We start from the raw sequence: 23,578 nt of genomic DNA on the forward strand, positions 1-23,578 counted from the left end.
GTGTCAGCAACCCCTTGAATAGGACTAACGAGTTGTTTCAGTTATTCCTTCAGAAGGACTGACCAGTTTTCTGATTATCTCTATTCCTGAATTAAATTTTTAATTCAGTTTTTGAAAATCAAGTTTTTCAACTGAAATTAACGAGCAACATTAAAAATTAAAACAAACAGAAATTGTTCCGTATATGAGGGGAGCTGCTCCTTTCTCAACCCTCTCTCTTTACGCTAAGTTTGACCTTTTGTCACATTTTTTTAAGGAAGTGTTCATCTTCATCTACGTGCACTGTCGAACAAAATATAGCAGTAGAGCAAATACACTGCTCAATATTAGATAAAGCCTCACTATTATGAATATAACTGTAATTAAGGATTTTTCCCCCGATTCGATAATTACTTGGGAGGGAATCTAAGACTAGGTCAGTACGCGTAGACTGGTTAAGAACATCACTTTTTAAATCATAGGCAGCGCAATAGCACTGCTTAATTAGATAACGATTTTGGCAAAATGTTTTTTTTTTTTTTTTTTTTTTTTTTACCAGGGTACTTCGTATTGAATGAGTTGTCGTAGAAAATTCGAAAAGGGCTCATTCGATTGGAAATTGGAGTGGCCTGTGCCCTTTTAATAGTAGAAAGTGATTGGAAGGCAACTAACACCCCTCTACGCCCACCATTTCCCCAAACACACCCAATCAAAACTGAGCTCATTCGATTGGAAGTTCAAAGGGCTAGTGCCCTTTTAATAGTCGAAAGTGATTGGAGGGCAACTAACCCCCCTTTCACACTCACCTTTTCCCCAAACCCATCCACCCAATCAAAACTTTAAGATAGCCATTTTGTTCAACGTAGTTGAAAATTCTGAATATTAGGTCTTTTAGGATGATTACCCCCCCCCCCACACACACACAGCCCTGAGGCAAGGGTTACAAGTTATGCCCTGGGGGCATATATGGTTTTCATAGAAAGTGTTGTCGTAGAAACTTCAAAATGGGCTCATTCGATTGGAAATTGAAATTGCTAGTGCCGTTTTTAATAGTCGAAAGTGACTGGAAGGCAACCTACACCCCTTCCACGTCCACCATTTCGCCAGACACATCCAATCAAAATTTTGAGATATTCATTTTGTTCAATGTAGTTGAAAGTTTTGGAAATTATATCTTTGAGCAGGAAACTCCCCCCACAGTCTTCAGGGCAAGGGTTATAAGTTATGCCCTGGGGGCATATAAGGTTTTTATTGAAAGCTTTATCGTAGAAACTTCAAAAAGGGCTCTGTCGATTGGAAATTCAAAGGGCTAGTGCTCTTTTTAATAATAGAAAGTGATTGGAGGGCAACTGACCCCCCTCTCACCCCCACCATTTCCCCATACACATTCAATCAAAATTTTTAGATAGCCCTTTTGCTCAATTTAGTCGAAATTTCTAGAGATAATGTCTTTGAGGATGACAACTGCCCACATCCCCTAGGGCAAGGGTTGTAAGTAATGCCCTGGGGGCATATAAGGTTTTTTTTTATAGAAAGCGTTGTCGTAGAAACTTCAAAAAGGGCTTACTCGATTGGAAATTGAAATGGCTAGTGCCAATTTTAATAGTCAAAAGTAATTGGAGGGTAACTAACCCCCCTCTCACGCCAACCATTTCCCCAAATACGTACAATCAAAATTTTGAGATAGCCTTTTTTGCAACGTATTTGAAAGTTCTGGAAATTAGGTCTTTCAGGATGACAGCCCTCAGGGCAAGGGGTTTAAGTTTCTCCCTGGGGGCATATGAATTTCTTATAGAACAAGTTTTTGTTGAAACTTCAGAAAGGGCCTTTTCGATTAGAAATTGAAAGAACTAGAACCCTTTTTAATATTTGAAGGTTATTGAAGAACAACTAACCCCCCTCTCACGCCCACCCTTTCCCCAAACACATACAATCAAAATTTTGAGATATTCATTTTGTTCAACGTAGTTGAAAGTTCTGAAAATTAGGTCTTGGAGGATGACACCGCCCTCCCCCCTCCACACCCCTCAGGGCAAGGGTTGTAAGTTATGCCCGGGGGGTATATATGGTTTTTATAGAAAGTTTTGTCGTAGAAACTTCAAAAAGGGCTCATTTGATTGGAAATTGAAAGGTCTTTGAGGATAACACCTCCCCCCCCTCAACAACCCTCAGGGCAAAGGTTGTAAGTTATGCCCGGGGGGTATATGAGGTTTTTATAGATAGTGTTGTCGTAGAAACTTCAAAAGGGGCTCATTCAATTGGAAATTAAGAGGGCTGGTGCCCTTTTTAATAGTCGAAAGTGATTGGAGGGTAACAAACCCCCCTATCACGCTCACCGTTTTTCCCAAACACATCCATTTCAGATAGCCATTTTGTTCAACGTTGTTGAAATGTCTGGAAATTGTGTCTTTGAGGATGCCAACCTCCCCCCCACCATAGCCCTCAGGACAATAATCGTAAGCTGAGCCTTTTTGGCATTTAAGGTTTTTATGGAAATGCTTGTCGTAGAAGCTTCAAAAAGGGCTCATTTGATTGGAAATTGAGAGGACTAGTGCCTTTTTTATTAGTCAATGGTGATCAGAGGGCAAATGTCTCCCTCCGCGCCTATCATTTCCTCAAACACTTCTAATCAGAATTTCGATATAGCCATTTTGTTAAGCCTGTCAGAAAGGTCTTGAAATTATGTCCCTGAGGATACTAAATCCCCCCAGCCCTTAGGGCACGAGTTTTAAGTTGTTCCCTGGGCAAATATAGGGTTTTTATAGAAAATGAGGTCATATATACTTCAAAGGGGGCTCATTGGATTGGTAATTAGACACTCTAGTGCCCTTTTTAAGAGTCAAAGTGAAGAGAGGGCAGCTACCTCCCCCCCCACTACAGACAAGTCATGTTGTCTCTAAATGTGTCTAATAGAAATTTTGAGATAGTCATTCTATTCAAAATAGTCTAAATATAATAGAACAAGGCTTTGGGGGTTTAAACAAACCCCAAAGATTAAGGGCAAGGATTGTAAGTTATGTCCAGGGGGTATTTAAGGTTTTTATGGAAGGGATGGTTGTTAAACATAAGAAGAGGCTCACTATTTCTCCCTGAAAAAGACTATGTCGATGTAAAACGAACAGAAAATAATAAAAAAAAAGATTTTGCACAAAATAAGTTTTTCAAAAAAGTAAAGAACTCCATTAAAACAAAAATGAACAAAAAAGGAATTAAATAATCTACCAAGCATACAACTACCACAAATCAGTATCAATAAATAAATGAAACCCAAAACAAACAGAAATTAAAATAGGTTAACCTCAAAACGAGCAGAAATTAATCTGATTAGGGTTCTAAACCCTTTGATTTCTAAAGGCCAGAATATAATTTGTACTTCACTGAAAAATTCTTTTAAATGTTTTCACTTTTATAATTTTAAGAAATTGTAAATTAATTAAGATTTTAAGGAATAAATATCAGCATATGTATATTAAACTGACAATACACTTTTTTTCAGCAAATTCATTTGAATTTTTTTCAGTAAAGTATAAATTATATTCTGGCTTTTAGAAATCATAGGGTTTAGAACCCTAATCAGATTAATTTCTGCGCGTTTTGAGTTTAACCTATTTTAATTTCTGTTTGTTTTGGGTTTCATTTATTTATTAATACAGATTTGTGGTAGTTGTATGCTTGGTAGATTATTTAATTCTATTTTTGTTCATTTTTGGTTTAATGGAGTTCTTTTACATTTTTGGGAATAGCTTATTTTCTGCAAAAAGTTTTTTTGATTAATTACCGATAAAAAGTCATTTGCAGCCACGTTTTTCTATGTCTGTGACAAGATTCTTCACAGAGAAGCACGCGCTGGAAAATTGAGTGTGGGAAGCAATACGTTTTTGGTAATATGACAGGTAAACATTGATGAGCGTACAATCACCGATTTTTATTGCAATAAAATTGTCATTAGATTTATTGAGGGAAGGCGAAAGACCCGACAAACGTTACTTTAAGATGCAAGCTAGATCAACAGAGGGTCACCTTCCGGTGGGCCGGGCGTTTGTAGTGAACAGAAAATGCGCACTGCTCCTTCGCAGCGAATTGACACTGAGAGCAGGGGAAAGATGCTCTTGAAGAAATAAAATGTCGTAGTCTGAAATTTCCTGGTTAATTGTGTGGTCTTTATCTTTAGTCCCATTAGTATCAGTATATTATCGCGTGTTTAATATATTATTTATCTTTATATGCAAGAACAAATTATGTAATATCAAAGTATTATAAGTAAAATGAGAAATTGGGCTTGAATTTTTTACTCCAACTAAAATCTATAGTGAATCTAAATTTCAGTGTGGAGAGGGGGGTGGGGGTAATCAATTTTACATGCGGCTCACAGAGTTATGATGAATTTTCGAAAAAGCCCAAAAATCGTTTGGGTTCACTACCCCCGTGATAGATGAATTTTAATTGAAGAAATTTGAATTGAATGAATTTTAATTGAAGTCCAATAAGAGAGTCCATGCATACTCTTGCCATTTGCCCGTGCCCCAGCCATTTAAACATTTGCCTCTGAATTACTTGGACTATCTGTCTTGACTTTTCTGTGTCCTACAGTTACCCAGCGTCTTGATGCAACCTATACAACCTATTGTAAAATAGTTTGTGAGATTCTTTGGCGAGTTTGGTCCTTTTTTTAGTATACCCTCTGGTTTTGTGCACATATATATTCGGAAATTTCTAGCAGAGCATTAAAAAAAGAACATATTTTTTAATTGTTTTTTATTGTGCGATTTCTAAAATCAATGAATGCATGATTCTGTTGACAGGCTATCCGAATTTTGTCTAGGTTGAAGTATCTGAACCTAGAAAAAAACAATGAAACGCCATCTGAATTGTACATTTTTTTCATTTTTTTTTACCGTCAAAGTCCTTGTTTTGATTTTTAATATATATGTTTTTAACATTTTTCCAAAAAATACAGATTAAAATATAAATATGGTGGAATTATTCCGACAATTTGATTCTAAATGCACTTTTTTTAAGCGCTTGCGACAAATATAACACTCCGTAATACTTGAGAAAAAAGATTTTTCTTCCACGTATAATGAACTAAAAGAAAATATTAATGATAGAATCATCCATAAATAATAATGTCAGTGTGTCTTCCATCCTTAATCCTTTCAGCTGACATTTGAAAGATTTTGACAAAGCGAAAAATTGCTCTTAAATGACATGACTCAAGCACCGAAATGCTTTTATTTTTTTTTCTATGTTAACAGTGTTAAGTATTTGGTAATTCTGTGAAAAATTTGAAAGCATAAACACCTGCTCGACAAAAACAATGAGAGAACAAGGAAAAACTGTCGAAAAAAATCAGCACAAAAAACCGAACTTAATATCAAGGCAACAGAAAGGGCCCAGTGTAAGTCTGTTTGGTAATATTTAGTGGACGGCCTGTTCAAAAAGAAACATAATAATAAAACAAGGTCAATATATACCAAATCATATTATTGAGTTTCAAATAAAGTGAATACACCATTTGATGCCTTTTTTTATGCTGATTACGAATATAATAAGCATTTCTATCGGAAATGAATTCTAGCCCCCCCCCCCCCTATATAGGCTATAGGCCTAGCCTACCTAACCTAACCCTGAATTGGCATATAGCCTATAGGGGGGGGGGGGGGGGGCTGAAAGGCATTTCCGATAGAAATGCTTATTATATTTGTAATCAGCATAAAAAAAGGCATTGAATGGTGTATTCACTTTAGTCCTAACTCAATAATAGGATTTGGTATATATTGACCTAAAACAATTCTGGTAGCTTAAGATTTTACATTTACTGGTAATTGTGATAGCCTAGCTAAGAAACAGACTTTAAAATCAGAATGGTAAATATATACCAAATCATATTATTGAGTTAGGAATAAAGTGAATTCACCCTTTGATGCCTTTTTATGCTGATAACAAATATAATAATCATTTCTATCAAAAATGAATTTCAGCCCCCCCCCCTATATATGCAAATTCAGGGTATATATTTCTACATTAGAGGGGGTTGGGGGTAATGTTTAAACTTACCTCCCATTTACACCAGAAACAAAATTTGCCAGAAACAAACAAAATGAAACAAAAAATGAAATAGAAATGATCATTATATTTGTAATCAGCATAAAAAAAGGCATTGAATGGTGTATTCACTTTATTCCTAACTCAATAATATGATTTGGTGTATATTTACCATCAGAATTTCATCCTGAATCCAAATATAACATCCATTTGGGGATAAATATGGAGCAGTCCACATTTCTGACCTACAAATAAAGTGAACATACCACTCAATTCATTTTTTATCCTCTTCCCAAATATAATAGCCTAAATCATTTTTGTCAGAAATGAATTTTACTCCCACCCCTATATATACCAATTCAGGGTATATATTTGCAAATTGGGGGTGGGGGGAAGTTTAAACTTACCTCATTTGGTCAATATCTACCAAACCATATTATTGAGTTAGGAATAAAGTGAATACACCATTCAATGCCTTTTTTTATGCTGATTACAAATATAATAAGTATTTCTATTAGAAATGAATTTCAGCCCCCCCCCCCCTATATTGGCTATACCTAACCTAACCCGGAATTGGCCTATATAGGGGGGGGGCTGAAATTCATTTACGATAGAAATGCTTATTATATTTGCAATAAGCATAAAAAAAGGCATCAAATGGTGTATTCACTTTATTCCTAACTCAATAATATGATTTGGTAGATATTGACCCCAAATCATATTATTGAGTTAGGACTAAAGTGAATACACCATTCAATGCCTTTTTTTTACTGATTACAAATATAATAAGCATTTCTATTGGAAATTAATTTGAGCCCCCCCCCTATATATCCTAATTCAGGGTTAGGGTAGGTTGGGTTAGGTATAGCCTATATAGGGAGGGGGGCTGAAATTCATATAAAATAGAAATTCTTATTATATTCGTAATAAGCACAGAAAAAGGCATCGAATTGTATATTTAATATGGTCCTAAATCAATAATATGATTTGGTAGATATTGACCCCTCATTTACATCAGAAATAAAATGTACCCCCACCCCTAATGTGCAAATATATACCCTGAATTGGTATATATAGGGGTGGGGTAAAATTCATTACCAACAAAAATGATTAGTATATTCAGAAAGAGCATAAAAAAGGCAACGAGTGGTATGTATAGTTTATTTGTAAGTCAATAATATGGACAACAAAAATTTTACCCCTTCTTGCCCCCTCCCCCCCCAAATAAAAATGCTAGAGATTCACTCCTGCTAGGTGGCCCTATAATTTAGCTAGGATGAAAGTAAAAACATCATTTGATGCCTTTTTTTTATGCTCTTTCACAATAGGCTACAGTAATTGCTTTTGGTGCAAATTGTATCTTGAGGCCTTAAAGCAACCCTAAAGATATTTCATTTGGTAAATATTTACCAAATCATATTATTGAGTTACAAGTAAAGTGAATATACCACATGATGCCTTTTTTATGCTCTTTACAAATATAATAATCATTTTTGTCGTAATTAATTTTAGCCCCCACCTCGATATATACCAATCAGGGTATATTTTTGCAAATTTGGGGGCCAGGGGGGGGGGGAGATTAAACTTACCTCTCATTTACTTCAGAAATAAAATTACCTTTAAACATGCTTACAGAACTGTTGTTCCAAATTTCAGGGATTTGCTTGCTTCAATGGTTCTTATCTGTTATAGCACCTATGTATATAGAAGCTAAGTAGAACCTCTTTCTCTGATGTTCATTCCTAATGAAATATCACAAAATATGATGAAAATATAATACTTTATTAACAAAATTACAAAAACTACAGAAGAAACTTATAGAATATAAGTGGGTAGGGTACATTAGGGAGGATAAGGGTAAAGTTTTTGGACAGGGTCAACTTATAAAACAATTATTAATTCATTATATGCTGAATAATTGTAGATAAAACATTTTGCATGCAAAACTGCTATAATTTACCCCCCCCCCCCCCTAATGTGCAAAATGGCCCAAATTTGTTTTTAAAGTATTATCTTTTTATCATACTTAGGTATCAAACAGTTTGTGGTAACAAACTGTAAGTAAGGAGCAACCCAGCTCAATGGTAACCAAAACTCTAGAAAATGGGTTTTTGATACCAATAGATGCATCAAAAGAATCAGATTTGAATGCTGATTTCAAATATATAACTTTCATCAAGTTTAATCCTACCCATCAAAAGTTATGCACCTGAGAAAATTTGGCTGATTTTCAAAAAAAGGGGGAAAGACCCCCTAAAAGTTGTAGAACCTTGATGAAAATCACACCATCATATTTAGCTTATCAGAGAACCCTACTTTAGAGGTTTCAAGCTCCTATCTACAAAAATGTGGAATTTTGCATTTTTTGCCAGAAGAAAGATCACTGATGCATGTTTTTTTTTTCCCAGGGGTGATTGTATCGACCCAGTGGTCCTAGAATATTGTGAGAGGACTCATTGGATTGGAAATTAAAAGTTCTAGTGCCCTTTTTAAGTGACCAAAAAAAATGGGGGGCAACTAGGCCCCCTCCTACACTCATTTTTTTCCCAAAGTCACCTGATAAAAATTTTGAGATAGCCATTTTGTTCAGCATGGTTGAAAATATGATAAATATATCCTTTAGGATGACTTAATCCCCCAAAGTCCCTGGGGGGAGGGCTGAAAGTTATGAACTTTGCCCAATGTTAACATATAGTATTGGTTATTAGGAAGTATACATATGTTTTCAGGGGGGATTTTTTCTGGTAGTAGAGGGGTGGGTGGGTTGGGTTCATCTTCCCATGAAAGAAGTTTTCATGGGGCAAGGGACATTGCCATGAAGGGGGTGCTGGATTTCCCAGCATTATTTAAAAAAAAGATCAGAAATTAAATAAAAAAAAAAAAAGTTTTCCAACTGAAAATAAGGAGTAACATCAAAACTTAAAACAAACAGAAAATATTACATGTATGATTGGGTTCACCCCGTAGTCAGTACCTTGCTCTTTAAGCCAAAGATTTTTTAGTACTTTCATAAGAGCTATTTATTCTAAATAACGGCCTTTGTGATTAAGGGGTCATTTTTAAAGAATTGGAACAAAATTCAAACTTTAGCTTAAAGAGCAAGGTATTGACTAGTAGACAAACCCCCTAATATATGTATTAAAAATATATGAATATAGAAGTTTGTTACGTAAGTTAATTTGTAAGTTATGTATATTTATTACTAATAAAAACGTTTGTAAATAAAATTATACAAGTTTCAAGAAAGCCATTTAACCAAACAAAAGTAAAATTAATATGCAAATTTGGTTTTAATTATTTATGTACCGTGATCCAAAATTAAAACCTGCATCAATTCAAAAACATTCAAAAATTAAATTAAAAAAAAACAAGTTTTTTTAACTGAAAGTAAGGAATGACGTTAAAACTTAAAAAAAACAGAAATTGTTCCATATATAAAAGGGGCTTTCCCCTCCTCAATACCTCACTCTTTATGCTAAAGTTTGAAACTGTCACACAACTTTATTTTTTAAAACAATAAAAAACTTTAGCATAAAGAGCAAGGTATTGAGGAGGGGACAGTCCCTCTCATATATAGAATAATTTCTGTTCGTTTTAAGTTTTAACATTGTTCCTTACTTTCAGTTAAAAAAACTTGTTTTTTTTATTTAATATTTCATTAGGATTAATCTAGCTAAGTTCTACTTAGCTTCTATATGGGCTACATGGGAACTATAAAAGATGATTACCAGGCATTTGTTGTTCAGTGTGCCAACCTTATGTTATTTACCTAGCCTGTGTGTCTAATCTACTTGCCAAGAGTGATATAGATAAAATAATAGGCTAAGTGCTATTTTAGGTATGCAGAGTTTCTATTGTTTACTCCTAAGTGGCACCAAATTTCCACATCAAAAATTTGGGATTATGGGTCCATTCAAAGAGTTGTTGAGAAGTTTGTGATAAAAGTGATACTCTATAAACAATGTTTTCCTCCAATAATAACTTAAGTGTTTCTTTTTATTGGTATGTTTAGTTTGTTCCTTTTATTTTTCCTTGCCCCACTTTAATCTTTTGTAGATGGTGGGTAAATAAATTATTATTATTATTATATTAAATATTCAGTTTGTGCTGTTTAGTTCTTGCCAGTCATCTTGATTATCATTGTGATTTGTTATTTTAATTTTCATAATTGTTTTGAAAAACAAAAGCACAATGTTCAAGATTCATATAGTTTTCAGTAAAACACAAATGCCATAATAGGCTTTAAACTTCTACAGTTATGGGAAGGGGAAAGTAGCTGGTAAACTTAAAGTTTTCTGCATAATTTAGCTAGGATGAAAGTGAATACATCACTTGATGTCTTTTTATGCTCTTTCATGATCCAGTAATTGCTTCTGGGGGAAATTACATTTCAAGCCCTTAAAGGGGCAAAAGGGATCACCCATAGTAACCAAAAGTTTAAAAATATGTTTAAAAAACTGTCAAGTGGAAAAAAAATTCCATATGTAGCTAATTGAGGAATGCTAATTATTGTTTTCATTAGTCCTAACAGCAGGGGTGTTGTTTGCTATGGGGCCCTCTCAAACCCCAGTTTGCCCTGCCACCCCAGCTGAAATTTAGCATCTTCAAAAATCTTCTCAAAACTAAGATAGACCTTCATAATTCAAGCATCCACAGAAATAGATCAGTTTTCTTTGGTATACCTTTGCTTATATGGTACTATATGGCTCATTTTTCCCTGTCACTTTCCTTGACTTGGAAAAATTGGCTTGTACTTTGCCCTCTCCCCCATTTTTTTGACAAAATTACACCACTGCTTAGTAATAAAATGTTATTTTAAAAAGAAATTTGCAGGAATTTCTTAAAGACTCTAAAACCCCCTGAGAAGGACATCAGTTTTACTGGGATGTCATTTTTGAGAGTTTTCAGGGTCTTCTAAAAAATTCCTGCAAATTATGTTTTCAAAAAAACATTTTACTATTAAGACTAATGAAAATAATAATCATTCCTGAGTTAGCTACAAATGGAAATTTCTTCTTGCTAGACAGTTTTTTTTTTAATAAAATATATTTCTAGACTTCTGATTAATGTGGGCTGTTTTGAGCACCTTTTAGTTCCTTTAAGGGCTCAAAATGTGATTTTACCCAGGAAATGCATCAAGCATTTTCTCAGGAAATCCAGGAGCATAAAAAAAGGCATCAAGTGATGTATTCACTTTCATGCTAGCTAAATTATATGATAAACTCCAGGGTCATCTAGGGTTATCATGTCCAAGATGAAGGACTTCGTATTTTGACATGTTGAACTGCAAACCCACTCAGATGACAATCTAGATAGTTCATCTAAATCCTCTTGCATCATTGAGTGATCAGGGCAAATTTGGACCTGTCCTAGGAGCTTGCAATCATCAGCATACAGTGTGAATGGGCTTTTCAAGTGAGTTGTACAGTTGTTAATATACATGCAGAACAATGTAGGAATTTATTTCTGCTAGTGTTAAGTTTAATATGACTATTTCATTTTCTTTGAAAAGCTTCTTTTTCAGAAAGTTTTTTTTGTTAATCAGTATGATTGTAAAGGAACTAAGATCAGTTAGGGTAATATACCTAGTAGTCAGACAGCTAAAATTAATGGTAAGAAGGCTAAGTCAATAAGGCTAAGAATAAGTGAAGATGAAAAGCTGACATTGGTAACAAAAAATTGATCAGGTGGACAGCTTCACTTAGCTTGGTAGTATTATTAGTAAAGACAGCAGGAGCAGTGAAGATGTTAAAGGTAGAATAGACAAGGCTCAGTGGTTTTTTTTACCTTAAATTGCATGTCCAGCAAGATAAGGTGTTGATGAGCCTCCTGTAGAACATATTGCTGGTGGTGTGACTTGTTTATGGTTTGGTGTCCCAGGTTAGCCTGCACTCTGTATTGACTCAGTCATGATCAACACCTTTCTTGAGAACATCTATGGTTTGGGACTGGATGTTGGCTTCAGAGAGGCTGTTCCAGTGAGGGACAGCACATACAGAGAAGAAGTGCTTGCACTCATGTTGATGGCAATAGGGGACTTGCAGCTTCTTTGTATGGCCTCTTGTTATAATTACATGGGATGAGGAGAAAACTTGACTTGAGAGGTCGTTTTCAATCAGTTTGGAAGTAGTGATTGCATCTCCTCTCTTCCTTCAATAGTCTAGGTTGGGGAGTTTGAGGGACACAAGTCGCTTCTCGTATGGCTTGTCTTGCAAAGCTGATATGAGCTTGGTTGCTCATCTTTGGACACTCTTGAGTGCTTTAATGTCCATTTTATACTGGGGAGATGCCAGGGTCATTCCAAATTCCAGATGTGGAAGTGCAATAGCTTTGTACAGCTTGTTGACCACACATGGCTTCCTAGTAGTAAACTTTCGTTTTCTGAGCCCTAGGTCTTGGTTTTCTTTAGCAACTTGAGCTTGTGTGGGGTTGTGGAACTTGAATTTGTCATCAACAATAAGACCCAGGTCCTCCTCCTCACTTACGGCCTCAAGTAGGTCATCTCCAAGATGGTAAGGTCATCTACAGTTGTCATGTCCAAGATACAGGACTTTGCATTTTGACATGTTGAACTGCAAACCCCAATCAGATGACCATCTAGATAGTTTATCTAATCGTGCATTATTGAACAATCAGGGTTAATTCTGGCATGTCCTTGGAGCTTGCAATTATCGGTATATAGTTTTAATGTATTTTTCAGGTGAGTTGTATAGTCATTAATATACATTCAGAACAATGTGTGCCTCAGAATTGTGCCCTGTGGAACTCTACTAATAACAGGAATATTGTCTGATTAAACAGTTTTATGGTCTGAATAAACAGTTTTACAGTTTTCAAAGTTGAAAAAAAAGTTTTGAAGAATAGGAAGATGAGTCTGCAAACCAAGATTAGATATTGGCAGCTATATTGATGACAATTGTCAAATATAGTTCTGAAGCAGGAGTGCTCCAAAAAGTGGATGAAGATTTGTTAGATGTTTTCCAGAGAAATTGTCTATGGATTGTTCTAGGTACCTGGCTGACGGACTGTATTTCAAATAGTAGGCTGTACAAAAAGTGTGTTTCAACCCTGCTTTCTAGGGCTATAATGAGAGAAAGGTTGAGATGGCTAGAGCACGATCTGTGGATGAAGGGTGACAGATTGTCCTTTTCAGCCAATTGTCTAGGGCTAAACAGAAAGTAGGTTGTCCATGGTTGAGGTGAGAGGATGTCATCAGGGGCATCATTTGGGGGGGGGGAGGAGGGGGGCAGTTATACCCTAAAAAGGGGGAGAAAAAAAACTATTTTATGCTCCTTGACTATATGTTTATGTACCCCTCTTGCCCCCCCCCCCCCAAATAAAAATGCTGGAGAGTTGTGTCTGGATGTCGTAAAAAAAGATTTAATGGAACTGGGAACTTCTTGGGAGGGTGTAAAGAGGAAGACTTAGAAGATATTGGGATGGAGAAGGAGTGTGCCTAGCTCTGTTGGCCTCAAGTGGCTTGGTGCTTTGATGAGTTGTTAGTAGTATTAGTAGTAGTAATCATCACTTTAACCATTAAATCTCTATTTATACCACCTAAAAATTTAATTACTTTATCATTGAATTTGTCTTATTTTTTAAATGAGAACATGCTTAGCTTCAATATTTTATCCATATAAAATGCTGAATATTTTAAGTGAACTGATAGTCATTGTTGGAGCCTAATCTTGGACACACATCTACAGCTTGAGTCTAATCTTGGAAAATGTTGTCCAACCTTAAACCCGGGATCTTTTGTTAGAACAAAGTTTGTTAGTCACTGACTCAACCATCGAGAGAATTAATTGAAGACAAGTCTTTTGCAGTAGAATAATTGTATTTAATTAGGCTAGGCTGTAGGGGTAATTTTTGCCTAATTTTAAATGTTGAAAATCAAAGTTTTCCAAAATTGTAGTCAGCCAATCCTGGCTAGCCCAGTCCTAATTTTCAGCCAATCTTAACTATTTCAACCTACTACTACTAATAACTCACCGCCGCACCAATCCGCCTGAGTCCAACACAGCAACGCATGCTCCTCCTCCATCCCAATCTATTCAAAGCCTCCATTTTTACACCCTCTCAGGAAGTTCCCATTTCCTTGAAATCTCTCTTTATGACATCCTCCCACCCCAGACAAGGATGACCTGCTTTCCGTTTAGCCCAAGATGGTTGGCAAAAAAGGACGATCTTTGGAAATCTGTCACCCTTCATCCGCAGAACGTGCCCAAGCCTCCTCAACCTTCCTATCATTATAGCCCTAGAAAGCGGGATTGAACCAAATTTTTTGTACAGCCAACTGTTTGAAATACAGTCAGTCAGCTGGGTACCCAGAACAATCCGTAGGCAATTTATCTGGAAAACATCTAGAAAATCTTCATCTGATTTTTGGAGCGCCCATGCTTCAGAGTCTTATTTGACCACTGTCATCACTGTGTCTTCCAATATTCTAATCTTGGTTGCAGACTTATCTTCCTAGTCTTCCAAACTTTTTTAACTGTGAAAAAACACCCTGAGCCTTGGCTATTCTACTTTTAACATCTTCACTGCTCCCACCGTCTCTACTAATAATACTACTAAGGTAAGTACAGCTGACCACCTGATCAATCGTTTTAGCCTTTAGCCTATTCTAGCACCCTGAACTCGCAAAACTTTGAAAAGGTTCATTCATTTTACTCGAACTTTCATCTAGGATGCTTAAATCATCAGCATAATCTAAGTCCAGGAGAGTTTTTCCTCCCCATTTTATTTCGTGGTCTCCCATTGCATTTCCTGTGCTCCTTAAGACAAATTCCATCAAAATAATCCATATAAAGGTGGATAAAACACAACCCTGCATAACCCCTGATTTAATACAAAACCAGCTGCTAACCTCATTTACCACCTTAACCACAGCAGTGTTATTCTCGTACATAGTACTAATCACTTTAATGTATTTGTCTGGTATACCATACAAGGATTAAACCTTTGCTAAAGCTCTAGCAACAGAATCGAACTATCAAGTAATTTGCTACCTACAGAGACCAGACTAATGCCTTGATAATAACCACATTCACTCTATCACCTTTCATATTTACTCACTCACTTAATCACCTTTCTTATTCAATGGTTTAATTAAGGTTTTCCTAAAATCGTTAGGTACTTCCCCTTTTTCAAATATTATACCCATAATCCTCAGTAACTTATTTCTAACCTCAAAGCCACCATATTTAAGAAACTCATTTACCACATTATTACAACCTGGAGCCTTATTATTTTTTAATCCTTTTAGTACTGTCGCTAATTCTTCCTAACAAAACAAATATTCCATCACATACAACTTATCACAAAATTTTTCATTGTCCGCTATATCTTTCCCTCCAACTCGATCTTGGTTTAGAACACTCACAAAATATTATGCCCATCTCTCTTTAACTCTATCCTTATCAATAATTGTGGCCCTGTTCCTATCTTTAACTGGGACGAGTCCGGATTGACTACTCCCTCTCGATTTATTATTATGCCAGCATAATATTTTACTATTATGCCGTCTAGCTGCATCTTCCAGATCCTTGGTAATTTTATCCATGGCCTCAATTTCACAACTCCTTAGTTCATATTTTAATGCTTTTCTCCACTTTCTTTACATTCCTTTTGTTGTCATATGATCTATCACTCAGGTAATTCTTGTAGAGGCCCCTACTCCTCCCTATTAAACATGAAGCTTTTTCAGTAATATTCCTAGCTGCAGTCCTAACTTACATAGCTAAGACACCATCTGCAACTTCACAAATTGTTTTTCTAAAATTATTCTAACTATCTTCCACATTGTCAAATTCTAAACTCAAGTTTTGTATTCAACTGTTCCTGGAAAGTTTCTCTCAAATTCTCATCCTGGAGTCTACCAACTCCATAACTTCCCGGGAGGTAGTTACCCTTCCGAAATCTCAGCTTTAAATTAACCCTAGACACTACTAGATGGTGATATTTACTTTTAACATCAATAAAAGCACTCCTATACACCCTAACATCTTATATTGACCCTGCCAGTCTTCGGTTTACTATAGCATAATCAATAAGGTTTTCTGTCTTACCATCACGTGAATACCATGTAAACTTATGGGTCATTTTATGACCAAACACTGTATTTGCTTTAACCAGATTGTTATACCTATGAAATTGCAAAAGTCTGTAGCCATTACTGTTTTCTTTTGCTACACCAAATTTACCTAGGCTAGGGTACCATCTATCCCTATTTCTACCAACCTGGGCTTTAAAATCTCCTAGTAAAAACACCATATTTCTATCTGAGACCCTGTCTATTTGCTCCTGTAATTGTAAGTAAAATTCATCTGAGTCACTAGTATCTCCGTCAGTCAGTTCTACAGGGGCATATGCTACTATAACTGATACCATGAAGTTTTTAGTCATAAAATGAGCACTTAGTATTATATTATTAATGCCTTCCCAGCCTAAACAAGACTTGGCAGCTTCCTTATTCATTATGAGCCCTACTCCCTGTCTATGTACCCCATCCTCCCTTGCCTGAGTAAACAAAATCTATATTAACTAATTTCATGCTTCCTACCCCTGGGATATTTGTTTCTAAAACTCCTAATAAGTCCAGTTCAAATCGTCTGAGTTCGTCAGTCAAAATGTTGATACGATAGTCATTTTTTAACGTTGTAACATTCCAATTTCCAATTTTAATATTCTATAATTAATTGAAATTACTTTGGCCTCAGGAAAAGCAATGATCCTGGATTCCAGTGCAGGACGGGGATCAACATATCTTCTCAAGTATACACCAAAGCACTTAAGCCAGCTTAGATCTGGACAGCAAAAAGGCCCTGGGACCTCCTGTATGAATGGAGGCTTTGTGCAATCCTGGGCCCATCTTGGTCACAACATGGTTTTCAGCAGTTGGTGATGCTCTTCTATCAACATGAGTCGAAATCCTGCACAGACAGTCTCAAGCGTATTACCTCCGACTCATTATATACTTATGCCTACAAATATTGTGCTACTACGGGGAGGCAACCCATAGTAGATAAATTAGCCAGAAAGAGGTTTTTCAGCCCGAAAACGCCCGTCAAAACAGACCAAGCTCAGAAGAATTATCCATTAATCATACTCACGTGCGACTGCTGTGTCTTTTACTAGGCTATAATTTCATCGAGTGGCGCCAGTCCTCAAGTGGGACTAGAGTTGACCAAAAGGTCCTCAGTCTTACAGATACTCCGAAAGGGTTGAGGCAGTCCTTTGCAGAGGCCCTTTTCCATAGATCTGGATCTTACGCCCTGCCAGACTTGTCCTCCTATAGAGGATCCTCCCACGATGGTGTTCTGCAGCACAACGGAATTTAACCTATTACTGGGAGAAGGTTTGTAACTCTCGGGATGTATGGACACATCGGTAGGCGCTTTTGAGTGTACGTTTGAGGGGCCTTCTTCCTCCTCCACCTATTTTATGGCCCGGGCGAGGGTGCCCCAGTTTCTATTATTGAACCACAGGGACAAGGTCCCCCCCCCCTTGGTTGGTGCCTCCTATGGGAGTACCCTATATATCTGTAGGACATTACCCTATTGCCACCTGGGGTGATATTTGTTTTCAATACAATGATATACAGTCCCAGAAATACTGGTGGCTTTGAGAATTTCGGATACATCATAGAGTTTTTTCTGGCGTTTCAGCTATTTTAGCAAAGCCATCAGCTTTGAGTCTCTATGTCTTTTTACGAAATCCACTGTATAGGACCACTCCAGTGAGGGAAAATCTGACTGAGTACTTCACATGCATTCGCATCAAATAGTTTTATCACGATCTTGAAAAGCGTTTTAAAACGTTTTTCGAGAAGCAACTCAATAAACGTATCTTTTGAAATACGTTTCTTTTCTTCTACTTGAATGTTACTTTTTGTCGGGACTATAAATGTAATGAACTTCAAGATCCTGGGAATAAATAGTGTAATAGGTGCTCTGGAAATATGCCTCTGTGAAGCTTTGAGATTAAAGCGTCGTAGCTTGAAGCGTCGTATTGAAATAGAAAAAAAAATGAGAGAACAATAAAAATAAAGACAAAAAAGCTATAAATAACGTAAACTATTTTTTTGTAATTTCCAATATTCAAAAAAAAAAAAAAAAAAAAATGCTTTATGAGTCTGATGCTCGTTAGGGGCCACCCTTAGGCCAAAAAATTAAATAATTCATCTACGATTATTTATTTTCACGATCGAATGTTGGAAAATTTATAAAATATTGCATTACACACCAAGCAATTTCTTGGGTTGTATACATATTAGCAATATTGATAAAATATTGCATTATAAACCAAAAATTGAATTTTCAAATAACTGCTTAAAATACTTTGAAAATGTATTCACATATGAATACAATCTAAGATCTAAGAAATCTAAGTCCAATCTTAGTGCCAATCTAAGAAAAAAAATTAATTGCTAACTATTTATGCAATTAATTACTAAACTACTAATTAATTATGAAAACTAATTATTAGTTCCAATTTTTTTATTCCATTCTTATATGGATAATTTGGCAGTTTTAAAAAATAAACCGAGATAAAAAAAACAAAAAACTTACCTTTTTTCAATAAAAAAAAGAGATTCTGAATGTTTTAAAAAGAAATACAAGTTGAAATGTATCCAACAAAGATTTCTTTGTGACAGCACAAAGTTAAATGAAATTCAAACTGCTTTAGTTTAAAACGAGGTTACCGAAAGAACATGATTTGGTTTTCTCCGTATAGTTACAGCTCAATTAAACAGGTAGTTTTTATAATTTTGGTGATTTTAGGAAAATTTCAACTTCGGCTATTTAGATTTTTAATTTTTAATACTTCTGCAGGCAAAGTAAGCCAATTCGTAAAAACACAAAAATGAGAGCGTTAGCTTTTCTCTTATTTTTGAATAACGAAGATAGCGGAAAATTCTTCAAAATATTCATTGAATCAATGCAAAATTATTATTCAGTTTTTTTATTTGGTCCCTCAGAAACAGGAAAATATTAATTGATCATTCAATTAGGGCCTTCGGGAGCTTTAGTTCTCCAAAGTATCTCCCCCCCTCTCACAATCGAATCCTGCCCCCTACCACCAAAATATTATATATGGACGTATTAGCAAAATTCAGAAATAAATATGCTCATTATTATTTTAAAATTATTGTTTTTTTAATTATTAAAAATACAGTGATAATTAAAATATTGTCATATTAAAATGTCATAATTTAAAAAATGGCCATATTAGCAAAATTCAGAAATAAATATGATCTTTATGATTGTAAAAACTACTTTTGTTTTACTAATTAAAAATTCAGGGCTAATTTAAATATGGCCTAATTTAAAAAATGTCTGTATTAGAAAAATATCAGAAATAAATATGTTCATTATGATTGTAAAAACTACTTTTGTTTTACTAATTTAAAAATCATGGCTAATTTAAATATGGCCATATTAAATATAGCATAATTTAAATAATGGCCATATTAGCAAAATTCAGAAATAAATATGCTCATTATGATTGTAAAAACTATTTTTGTTTTACTAATTAAAAATTCATGACTAATTTAAATATGGCCTAATTTAAATAATGGCCATATTAGAAAAAAATCAGAAATAAATATGTTTATTGTCATTGCAAAACTACTTTTGTTTTACTAATTAAAAATTCATGGTCAATTTAAATATCAGCTATAATTAAAGTACATTAAGTTCTACTTATTTCATATAATTTTGTTTTATTTTTTAATTTTTTATCATTTTTTTTAATAAAATTAATAAAAAAAGAAAATAAATTAAATTAAAAAACGAACAAGTTTTTATTGAAAAAAGTATAGAGTGGACATATGCCCTAATTATATTAAAAAAAAATAACTGATACCATAATGAATAATCAACTAAAAGTCAAAAGAAACAACTCAATAAAAATGAAACCAATAATGAACTCATAAGTTACAAAAAATCAAACCAATACTCAATTCAAACTCAAAACATTACCAAATAATTGAATGAGGAAGCTGTCCGTCCCGTACCCCAATTATGATACCCCTTAAACATATATTATAAGAATCAAAACAGTATAAGAGACAAAAGAGTCAAAAGAAACGGATATTAGACCCAATAAAAAAATAAAAACAACAATTAATTTATAATTTACACAAATTTATATTCAAAAAAAACAAAAAACTCCCAGAAATTAAAAGATATATTTTATATTAATAATTTCATTATGTTTTTTTTTTTTTTTTTTAGTTCTGTGTATAAAATATTGCTAAATTTGTAAAAATAAAGGAGAATTGTAAATTTTAAGATTAATTAATATTATATTTATAAGTAAAAATCTTTAATTATTTATTTATCTTAAGCTTAAATTTAAGCTTAAATTATTTATTTAATTTATTTAGAAGCTTAAATTAATGAATTGAATGGTACTGCTCTTTTATTTATAATAGCATTCCTCTCAGAAGGGCCATAACTCTGATGTGTTACCAGCATTTTCTTCTACAGTCTATCATAGAAAACCACACTGCCTATCTATGCCATAGGGCCTAGGCCAATTTAGGAGGAAGATACTAGGGACTCATCCCCTCCCCCAAAAAACCCATAATCTTTGATAACTTAATGTCTAACTTTTTGCTAATCATATTTTACAATAGCAAACACTGATTGAGCAGCGAAAAGTAGTTTCATTATTGAATATAATGGGAATATACAAAGTGAGCTGTATATTTACCCAAGGTAAAGGGAAGAAATGCACCTTTGGAATTAGACAGCGAAGTATGTATGAATGTTTTGAAATAGTTTTCAAAATTGGTAAAATTCCAGGCAATGGGCTTTTATCTATCTCGGAAAGTAGTCATGCATAGATAACATAGGTCTATACCTATCTAAATTTTGACAAAAATGCTAAGCCACAACTTCGGTAATTTCTCAAATACTCTGACTTTGCAGGTGGCTTGTCTGTAAATCTTGCTGTGAGTTCAAAGCAGCCATAACAATGGTAAACAAAGAGGCATCAAAAGTTGGCATAAAAATTAAGTGGGACAAAACCAAAGCAATGAGTATTGAACCAAATAATCTGTTTCATAACAGTTCATTGCTTATGGTAGCTAATTGCCTTGTCAAACTTATTGAATCATTTATGTACATTGGCTCCATAGCAGAATTTTAGGGTTTAATCAAGGATGAACTCCAATCACACCTAGCAAAGGCTTTTTCAGTCATGGCTTAGCTGAGTCACACAGTCTAGTCAAAGATGAACATTAACTATAAAATCACGATGACGATCTACAATGCATCAGTCCTTTTTTATGGAAGTAAATCGGGGCCTGCAGCTTCATCAGTCAGTAGGACTACACATAGTACAAACAAAACACCTCAGTAGAATTCCGAGACTGAAGCACTGTGGTTTGAATGCTAGACTCTTATTGCTGACCAGTCAGTTACTGCTCTCTTGGTAATTGGCTGTTTGAACCCTCCAGTGGTTTGGTCATCTACTCTATATGTCAGAAGAAACTCCTGCAAAAATTACATTTGACTTTGACCCTCTAGATCACAGATGGAAGTAACTATGAGGGAGACCTCAGTGTATATGGCAGGACAGCCTTGACTTTTTTAGTTCCTGGCAATCATTCTTCCAGACAATGCACCTACGCTGGCTCAAGACTCTAGGCTTGGAGGCAGTGACAAAAAAATATCATATATACAATATATCATATATACATATATACAAACTCTAGGCTTGGAGGCAGTGTTAAAATATCATATATACAATATCTCAGAACCAATTAAGGATATTAAGTTAAAATTTTCAGAGAATGCTGAGGGAAATAATGAATTAGATGAAACTACAAAATGTGTCTCCAGGTTGCCATAAGGGTCTATGACTACAATACATAAAAAACAACTCAGGGTATTAAGTTGAAACTTTCGGTGAATGTTGAACTAAATCAAAAGACACATGCATCCATGTTGTCAAATTGCATATCTAAAAAATCTCAGGAACAGTTAAGGGTGTTAAGTTGAAACATACAGTGAATGTTGAAGGTATGTTGAACCTAATCAAAAGACAGTATTTGCATCCAGGTTGTCAAAAGGGCGAATATGCAATATGGTAGGAACAGCTCAGGGTATTAAGTTGGAACTGTCAATGAATGTTGAGCTAAATCTAAAGACACCGTGTACTTCCAGGTTTTAAAAAGGGCATTTATGCAATATATCAGTAACAGCTGAGGGTGTTGAGTTGAAACTTTTAGGGAATGTTGTGGGGATTTGAAACTAAATCAAAAGACACAATGAACATCCAGGTTGTCAATAATATCTCATGAATGGCTTAGGATATTAAAGTAAAACTTCCAAGGAATGTTAAAGGGGATGTTGCACTAAATCAATAGATACTATGTGCATTCTGGTTGTCTAAAATGCTTATATGCAGTAATTCAGGAACAGCCAAGGGTATTAAGTTGAATTTTTTTGATGAATATTCAACAGAATGTTGAACTGAATCAACAAACACGTTGTAAAAATCAGACGTTGTAAAAAATGTTTTAAAAATCCAATGTTCATCTTGGGTGTCAAAATAGTACATCTACAAAATCTCAGGGTTATAGTTGCTATCAAAAAGCTGTTACAAAATACCACACAGCTGCTACCAAAAAGCTGCAACAAAATACCGCACAGCTGCTACAAAATACCACACAGCTCTTACCAAAAAGAGTAAACACTATGCATCAGGTAGACATATAACATACCTGGACCCCAAATTACATGTCAGAGTACACGTATATATCGAGTGTGCTGTACATACTAGACACGTGTTTCTGTTTGCTGACACTTTTTTTTTTTTATAAAACCAACTGCTTCTGGTTATTCAAGTTTGTGCAAAAATCCTCATTCTCTATAATGTATGGTTTCCAACTTTACTAAACAATCTTTAATGTAATTTCGCAGTTGCTGTGAGGCAGGAAAAGAAGAAAGAGACGATGTTAGGCCATGAATTTAAAAAACAGTTATTAAAAAATCTAAACCCTTAACGCCCTTAACTTAAACCCTTAAACCCTTAACTTAACCCTTAAACCCTTAACTTAAAACATAAAAAAAACTCTGACTTGAAGTACTGGATTGTTATAAAAAAAAAGTTCTGGTTAGACAAAAAAAAAAGTGTGCTATTGGACATTTTTCTAGTAAATTCAAATATTTTTATTCCAGGTTCGAATCATATTCACATTGATATGTGTATCTTTTGGATTCTTCCTTGTTTTGCTTAGTACAAGTAGCCAAGATAACTCGAAACAGCCCAAGAATACCGGACTAGATCCTTTTGGAATGGAAGGCGTTGAAGAAACCGTGGAAGACTGTGGAACTTTCTTAAATGAGGTAATAAATAAAAACACATTCCTAGAAATCCAATTTTATCAGCAGCCACATGACATAATATAATGCAGTATGCCGCTATGACATAATAGACATTAGATGTTATCTAATAGTGATGGAAAAATCCACCTATTGAATGAGACATCTACTTTGCTTGCACAATATACTTCTACCACTGGCAACTTATTACAGCT

At 34.8% G+C, this 23,578-nt stretch overlaps 1 protein-coding gene across 1 annotated transcript in view; it reads left to right on the forward strand.

Annotated features, from left to right (window-relative positions):
- The first annotated feature begins 5,263 nt into the window (after positions 1–5,263).
- LOC148942483 (galactosylgalactosylxylosylprotein 3-beta-glucuronosyltransferase S-like) overlaps positions 5,264–23,578 on the forward strand; it is a 30,063-nt gene continuing 11,748 nt past the window's right edge. Inside the window, exons 1-2 of the mRNA XM_089102723.1 lie at positions 5,264–5,377; positions 23,220–23,387. Coding sequence (XP_088958849.1) covers positions 5,297–5,377; positions 23,220–23,387 — 249 coding nt within the window. The 5' untranslated portion in view covers positions 5,264–5,296. The remainder of the gene's footprint in view (positions 5,378–23,219; positions 23,388–23,578) is intronic.

The sequence above is a fragment of the Artemia sp. Qi Xiang Cuo genome, chromosome 16, assembly GCF_049724085.1.
Source record: "Artemia sp. Qi Xiang Cuo chromosome 16, ASM4972408v1, whole genome shotgun sequence".
Lineage (NCBI taxonomy): Eukaryota > Metazoa > Arthropoda > Branchiopoda > Anostraca > Artemiidae > Artemia > Artemia sp. Qi Xiang Cuo.